This window comes from Microtus ochrogaster, linkage group LG1 (genome assembly GCF_000317375.1).
Source record: "Microtus ochrogaster isolate Prairie Vole_2 linkage group LG1, MicOch1.0, whole genome shotgun sequence".
Classification (NCBI taxonomy): domain Eukaryota; kingdom Metazoa; phylum Chordata; class Mammalia; order Rodentia; family Cricetidae; genus Microtus; species Microtus ochrogaster.
This window is the reverse complement of record NC_022027.1, coordinates 53,862,213-53,869,803: the sequence shown is the minus strand read 5'-3', so window position 1 is coordinate 53,869,803 and position 7,591 is coordinate 53,862,213. Positions and strand designations below refer to the sequence as shown.

Sequence of the window (7,591 nt, the reverse complement as noted above, 5' to 3'; positions counted from 1 at the left end):
TAAGCCACCTTGTGGGCTACAGCAGATTATTAGAGATGGGCTAGTCCAGGTGCGAGAGTTAGCCTAGAAGAGGCTAGATAGAAATGGACCAAGCAATGATTAAAAGAATACAGTTTCCGTGTAATTATTTCGGGTAAAGCTAGCCTTGCGGGCAGTGGGGTGCTGGGGACGCAGCCCCGCCGCTCATAATACTACATGTATCTGTTTAGAATTTCATGAAAATGGTACCTACAGAAGAGAAATGACCTGCGCTTGCTTTCTTTCCTATTCTCTCGTGGGCATTTGTTACAAAAGTTTCATCATTAAATCTGTTAACATTTATTTTTAAAAAAACATGCTTTGTTTTATAGCATAATACTCAACTCCAGATGTTCACTTACTTTGGCTTTGGGCTGCAGAGCTGATGTGCAGAGGATCCTAGAAAGAGAGAAGTTAAGTGAAGTTCATCGTTAGACATGTGGGGCCTATACAGGGCAAACCATTCAGGTTTACACAAACGACAGCTTCATGAAACTCAGATATGGAGAGATGAAGTGGTGGTGGACAGCATTCACCTCCTACACTTCACTGAAGACTCAGAGCACCAAACAGACAAGATGGAAAGATCTGACTTCTGCATGCAATCGTTTTCCTCACTTCCCAGCTTTCTACGAATTCATTTTTCCTTCGGTGTTGAGCAACTGTATCTGCATAGTGTAAGGCTTTAGTTTAAAACCATTACTAATGGACCTTCTGCTTACAGCAGTATAGTTATAAACTGGGAAGAATGAAGACAGTAAATTTGGGCTTTGGCAGGTATAACTTCTGAAAACAGTATCCTGGAAGGATTGCCTATAAATATGAATGTATGTTATGGGACCAGACAGAATGCAGTGTTTGGGATACACCTGAAGGTTATTTAAAAGTATACGCTGATGACAGAGAGATAGCTGAGGGGTCAGGAGCTCTTCCTGCTCTTCCAGACACCAAACACCAACAATCTAAAACACCAGTGCCAGAAGACATAGCCCTCTTCTGGCCTCTGTGGACACTGCAAACGTGGGGTGCACAGTCACACATGCAAGCAAAACAGCAATATACTTGAAATTAAATTACGTTTCTTAAAGTAAAAGAAAGAAAATAATGGCTGTGTCAAGACACCGCTTAAAAATAGGTCAGTGTCTCCTTCATTTGTTATGGCAACCAGGATTAGTGTCAGCTGTTCACTTTAAAGGAAGTTTAGGAACTATGAGACCTGAGAGCTTTGCTCGTGTATATTCACACAGATAACTGACATGAGAGCTTTGCTCTCGTGTATATTCACACAGATAACTGAGCCTGGAAACCCAAACTGGCAGTAGCCAATCCACCTCAGTTAATTTCCCTCTCCCGGTTTTCCCAACTCTACAAGAAAAATTCTCAAATGAGACACTGGATTGAGAAGTTCTGAATGCTGTAAGATCTAAAAAAGCTTTGTACAATCCTAAGACATTCTTACCAACATGAGATGGAGAACAGACTATCTAAATAAAAGCCTACTAGAGTTCTGTAAAAGCTAAATTGTGACCTTTAGCCCAGTCTCCAAAGATTCCAGTTAACAAGACTCTCACAGCAACAACTCGGACTTCTCACTCATGTGGACATGGGTCTGTCCTACACCCCAACCTCCACATCTGGGGAGGCTGTGTCTGTCCTACACCCCGACCTCTCAGTGCTGGGGATGCTGTGTCTGTCCCACACCCCGACCTCCCAATGCTGGGCACACTGTGCCTGTTGTGATTGATGGAATTCATTACCTTTGTAGGGAAAGGAAATCTGGAGGGCTCGGCGGTACTGGGTGTGTGTATGGCTGTCAGAGGAGGTGGCCACGAATGAGTCATTTCCTAGAAAGAAATTTGGGAAAAGAAAAGGCAAGCGTAAGTGGACATCCATCGTCAGTTGGTTCAGAACTTCAAATGCGGATGGGTGGGTGATCCACAGACAGTGCAGTCTCATGGGACAGCTCATCCCATGTAGAGCAACTCCTGCACCGAGCTACAGTGAACGCTGAACAGACAAAACTGACAAAAGGCAGATCAAGGACTGAACGGGCCCAGCACTGAACATCACGGTACACGAGAGCATCAGCAGGTGCCGCCACGCATGGGCAGCCCTGAGCCCTGGCAGCGGCGGGTGGAGCAGGGCAGGCGGGGCTGGGAAAGGCCGGGGCTCAGCACATTCTTCCACCCAGCGTCTTCACTGCGCTTCCGGGAATTATTGAGGTTCAAAGGAAGAACTTTCCTGCCTGACTTAAACAAACAAGTCATTCAGGCCTCTGGCTTCACTGGGAGGGTTCTAATAGATTTGACCCTTCCCTGGCACAACTAGCAGATTGCCAGAAGCAGGGAGCATTACTTTCTCAGAGCAAAATTTTCATCCTTAGTCCCTATTTTCTTGGTTAAAAGCAAGATTTCCAGGACTTAACAAATGAATAAACTTGTCAGCACTATTATATTTATGTTGCTTTGCTCAAAAACTCAAGGGGTCAGGGAGGTGGCGGTGCACGCCTTTGATCCCAGCACTCAGAAGGCAAAGAGAGGCAGGTGGATCTGTGAGCTCGAGGCCAGGCTGGTCTACAGAGGTAGTTTCAGGACAGCCATGCTATAAAGAGAACCACCCTCACACAAACACACACACATACACACACACACACACACAGCAAAAAAACAAACAAACAAAAAACACTTTAAGGGGAAAGAGGTATGGCAGACTAGAAGTGTATAATCACGAAGATACATCCGTGTGTGCACACATGCATGTGCGCGTGCACACACTCTCCTTGAGAGGACTAAACGGTGTTAGACAAGCATTTCGAAATGAAGAAACTCATGTTTTGTCTTGTTTTTTTCAAATATAAAAAAATAAAATGACCTAAATGACCCAACCAAAGCATAGAGGGACCAAAGATGGAGAAGTAACAGGCTCCTCTGACTCCCTAGATTTCACGTGTTCACACCTGCCTACAAAGAGGTCTGGTCACATGTTCACACCTGCTTACAAAGGGCCCGGTCACATGTTCACACTTGGCTACAAAGGGGGACTTAACAACTCTCTCCCAGAGGCAGGTGCCAGTCACAATGCACCACACTCCATCCTGTTTGAGTGACATCATCCTGCTTCTTAACAAATGAAGGTCGCGTGTGAACAGGCACACGTGGTACCTCCCTGGCCCTTCCCTACTGCCCCTGTGAATGTCACAGCAACAGGGGAGAATGAGAGACCCTGTGTGTTATAAGCAATATTACTGATACAAGATTTGTTTGTTTGTTTCCTTGCTTGCTTGCTTACTATGTATTTCTGGGAAGGCATTCTGCTCTTAACCACTAAGCCATCTCTCTAGCCCATGGTGCAGGCTTTGATTACCAGTTACAGGCTGTCTGCTTTGCCCCAACTTGATCTATGTCAGCAAGCAAGAGGGGCCTGAATTCCAGGCATCAGTTTTCACTAAAAAAATACGCTCTGGCCAGTTATTTTGTGAGGGCAATTTCAGTAAGTGCTTGGGGACTGGGGACGTGGAGTCAAAACAAACAAACAAACAAAAAAACAGTAAGTAGAAACAGCCCAACTTTGAGGAGGGACTCTCTGTGTAGAGACCTCCTGCCTCAGCCTCCCGGGTGCTGAGATTAGCGTGTGCACCCCACATCAGCTGCTGCCCTGCATTTAACTCAAATGAACAGCTTTCCAAGGTTTCAATCCTGCACCCAGTCAGCTCTTTGCTCAATTGCTCAGCCAGCACACTCTAGGTGTGGAGGTCACTGAAGAGCTAGCAGAAAGGCTCCTAACTTTTCCAGCAACTTTTACTGGCCTTGTGATGACACCTGTGACCTTTGACTAACAATTACTAACAGCCTAAGGCAGCACCCGGAGCAATCAGGCAACGTCAGGCACTGAAACTCTGGCAGACCCTAAGCTCCCAGTCTAAAAGAATTTCCACACTTCCTTAAACGCCTTAGGCAGTAGGCAAATTGAGGTCATTCCAAAGAAGAGAAAGTTGCACAGGTCACCTAGAGGCTCAGACTTCACTCCACACCAGCCCTTAGCCCTGCCGGCCCCACAGCTGTAGTCCTGTCTCTCCTCCTAGCTCATTTAAGCCCAGATCCACCCGTTTCTCCAAAACGCACACTTGTCTAACCTTAAGACTTCCCACCCCACTATTAACCCCACCCACTTCCTGCAAGTCTGTCCTTGCCCCCATCACTGCATAGTAACTTCACCTTTCCTACCTTGATCCCCATGGAAGCAATGATATCTAAAAACCCGTCTGCATAGCGAATAAATGAAGAAGAAGCAGGCGATGATGCTGCTCCATCGGAAGCCAACACCGGAAGGCTGAGGTGATGCCTATGCATTCTCTTCCATGGGCCCCGGAACTATGCCACTAAACGGCTGACTCTGGCTGCAGATCCCAGGGAGTGCCCTGCGTGCCCTGCTTCCCCTTCATCAGAAAGAACACTTACAGCCTAAAACATGGCTCCACAGAACCAGTGAGAACTGACACCAGACAACACCATCATCTATGGTTGGTATTCACTCTTAGGGAACTGTCCGTGGATTCCTGGCCATCTGGATAGATTGCTGAACTTTGAGCAGGACATTGGATCACAACTAGGGTCCCCTGCTAGCTCAGAGCCCTCCTTCGACTATAAGGAAGCCAACCTCAGAAAGGATAGAGCTGGTTTTTTTCTCTGTGAAAAGGCCCATGCCTCTTCAGCTGTGGGCATTCTTTAGATTACCACTTTTGACTTCCAAATGGGAAAAACGCTTGCATGTTTTGCTCAAGCATCCCCAGTATTTCTAAGTGCATTACATAGCACTGTGGGGAGAAGGAAGGGAGGGTGGATGTTTTCGTTAGTGCCCAAAACTATCATCCCTAAAGAGAGGATATGTTTGTCTTATACTAACAAATATCAAAACCTACAAGAAAACTGGGTGGTGGTGGTGCATGTCTTTAATCCCAGCACTAGGGAGGCAGAGACACATGAATCTCTGTGCTTTGGAGGCCAGCTTTCTCTGGTCTACAGAGTGAGTTCTGGGACAGTTATGGCTACACAGAGAAACCAACCCTGTCTTGAAAAACTAAAACAAAAACCTACAAGAAGCACTGCCCATAGAGGGTCACCGTCCCAGCCCGTCAACGTTGGTTGGGTGAATACAGAACAGATCACACACTGCTGAAGCGTGGTTAACAAAGCTCAGAGAAAAACTGAGGCTCAACCTGAAGACACAAAAAGCAAAGCAGCCAGCCAATGACTCTCAGAATGAGGCTGTGCATGAGAGCTGTCTCCTCCCATTTTATAATCCTCTCTAGGACTGAGGTTAAAGGTGTGTACTGCCTGGTTTCTATAGCAACTAGTGTGGCTATGAAGATTAAAGGTACGTGTATGGTGGATACCAGGATTAAATGTATGTTACCATTACCTGGTCTGTATGTAAGGCTGACCGGTGGAGCTGCTTTACTCTCAGATCTTCAGGAAAGCTTTATTTATTAAATTACAATTAAAAAGCCACTACACATTGCTTCAGAGAAAATGCTAAATGGTAATTTATAACTAAGACACTATTTTTTTTGAGTTTATATATAAGAGTATTTTAGCACCCAGAAAAGTAAAAGGTGACACCAAAACCTGAGCGAGGTAATTAGCTAAATATTCACTGCCATTGCTCGTTGGCAAGAACATCAGCCTTTAGCATTGCAAAGCGTGGCTCAGCAGAAGGACCAAAAAGCCCCAGCTACAGAAGGAGGAATGCTGAGTGCAGACAGAAACGATGCAAGCACCGTTCACATAGCCACCCAAATACTTTCTGCAAAGATAAATAAATAAATAAAAATTTACCAAGAAAGAAAGAACAAATGAACCAATGACCTTATTTACTGGCTGCAAACAACAGCATTGCAAACAACAGCATTGCTTAGTATTTTCACAATGAAGAGGGTAGATTCAAAGTAAATTTAGTTACGGGTAAATATGTATTTTAGAGGCAAAAATAAACAGTAGAAAATAAAGTCCATAGACTTAGAACTTCAAAATAAATCAAACCTTATAATAAAAGACACAAGAATATTAAGACCAACAGAAGCAAACCAGAAGAGTAAGAGAGAAGCACACAGGCCCCCAGGGGCCACAGTTACTATATACAAGCAATAAAATAAGTTCTGAATTCCTAGGAATTCGAGCAATTTACACAGTTCTCTGACTTGACAAAAGAAAGTCTGTAGTTCAAAAGAATCTACTAAGATTTTTGTTTTTAAGGAATACATCATTCTAGTGCAAGAAAACCAGAGAGAGTGTGCAGTGCATACACGAGAGCGCATTAACAAGAGAGGTTATACATACAGCGGTACACTACAGGACTCACAAAAAGCAAGGAAAAACAAAGTAACAAAAAGAAGCTGTGAGGAAGTCTAAATATGGTCATTCATCTCCCTCTCTCCTTCTCTTCTCTCCCCCAACTCCCCACCAACCCGTGTTTGCACACGCACGCACGCACAGACACACACACACATGACAAAAACACACAGGATCTCACCAGAGAACCTGGAAATTTACAGAGATCACCTGTCTTCTCTGCCGCGGAGTGCTAGGAATAAAAGCACACATTGCCATACTTGGCTCCAGTTTTTCAAGTTTCGAGATCTCATTAAAGAGGCCATGAACACCAGGTTTCACTGTATAAAAACCCAGAATCAGGATATGGGGTTTAAACCTGGTGTCTCCTATGCTACACCCACATAAGGTTTTTCTTCTGTGGGACATGAGCACCAATCCTCAGTCGCTATGGGCAAACAGAAAACTTGAGAGGCTTGTACAACTCTGCTCCAAATTCTTGCCGTTGTAAACGTCATCTTAGCAAGTAGAATCTGGTAGAGATGGAATCGTGCTCCATGTCGGAATGGCACTGCTCACGAAAGTGCGCTCACATGGGCATCTGTCTGCTTGCTTCAGGATGTCGTCAAATGATGCGCAGTAATTATGGACTTACCTTCAGAATCTCTTCAACGCAGTGAGCTTCATTGGAGAACGTCTGCTGCAAAGGGAATGAAGGAAAAGCTCTATGTAAAAGGCTCAACAGGGAAGTGATGACAATGGTGGGTGCAGGTGTGGATTAGCTCAGGTAGGCTTGCTTCAGGACCTGCCCTTCACAACGGAGCACTAGTAACTGCACTATACAAGACGGAGTCAAACCACTTCATCAGAGGAGGAGTGAGCAGGAAGCTGGAGGCACACCCACACCCACACCAAACTAAATGTGACCGTTAGGTTGAAGCTAACTGTGGACAATGTGTCTAAACAGAGTGAGAGCTGGGGACACTTGCCTGGCTTGCATAAGTGCCCTGCTAAAGAAGGAAGAGTGGAGGGGGGAAGGGGAGGAGAGGGGTGATGGAAGGGTTGATGAGAGGGGAGAGAGAGGAACATGTTAGTGAATCTAAGTGGGCACAGGTGTAACAGAAATGGAGACAACAGATGAAATCAGCTAGCACAGCTGACTAACAACAACATCCAAGGATAAGCTAAGAACATAGACATGGAGGTCGTCTGAGCACAACTGGAACCACTGTAGAGCCAGTCACTCA

The 7,591-nt window shown here is 45.3% G+C and overlaps 1 protein-coding gene across 2 annotated transcripts in view; it reads right to left on the bottom strand.

The window, feature by feature from the left end:
- Aff1 (AF4/FMR2 family member 1) overlaps positions 1–7,591 on the bottom strand; it is a 165,164-nt gene that overhangs the window by 39,584 nt on the left and 117,989 nt on the right. For both annotated transcript variants that reach the window (XM_026785170.1, XM_013350840.2), the window contains 3 exons: positions 7,000–7,044; positions 1,776–1,862; positions 381–417 (listed from right to left, as the gene is read on the bottom strand). In XM_026785170.1, coding sequence (XP_026640971.1) covers positions 381–417; positions 1,776–1,862; positions 7,000–7,044 — 169 coding nt within the window. The remainder of the gene's footprint in view (positions 1–380; positions 418–1,775; positions 1,863–6,999; positions 7,045–7,591) is intronic.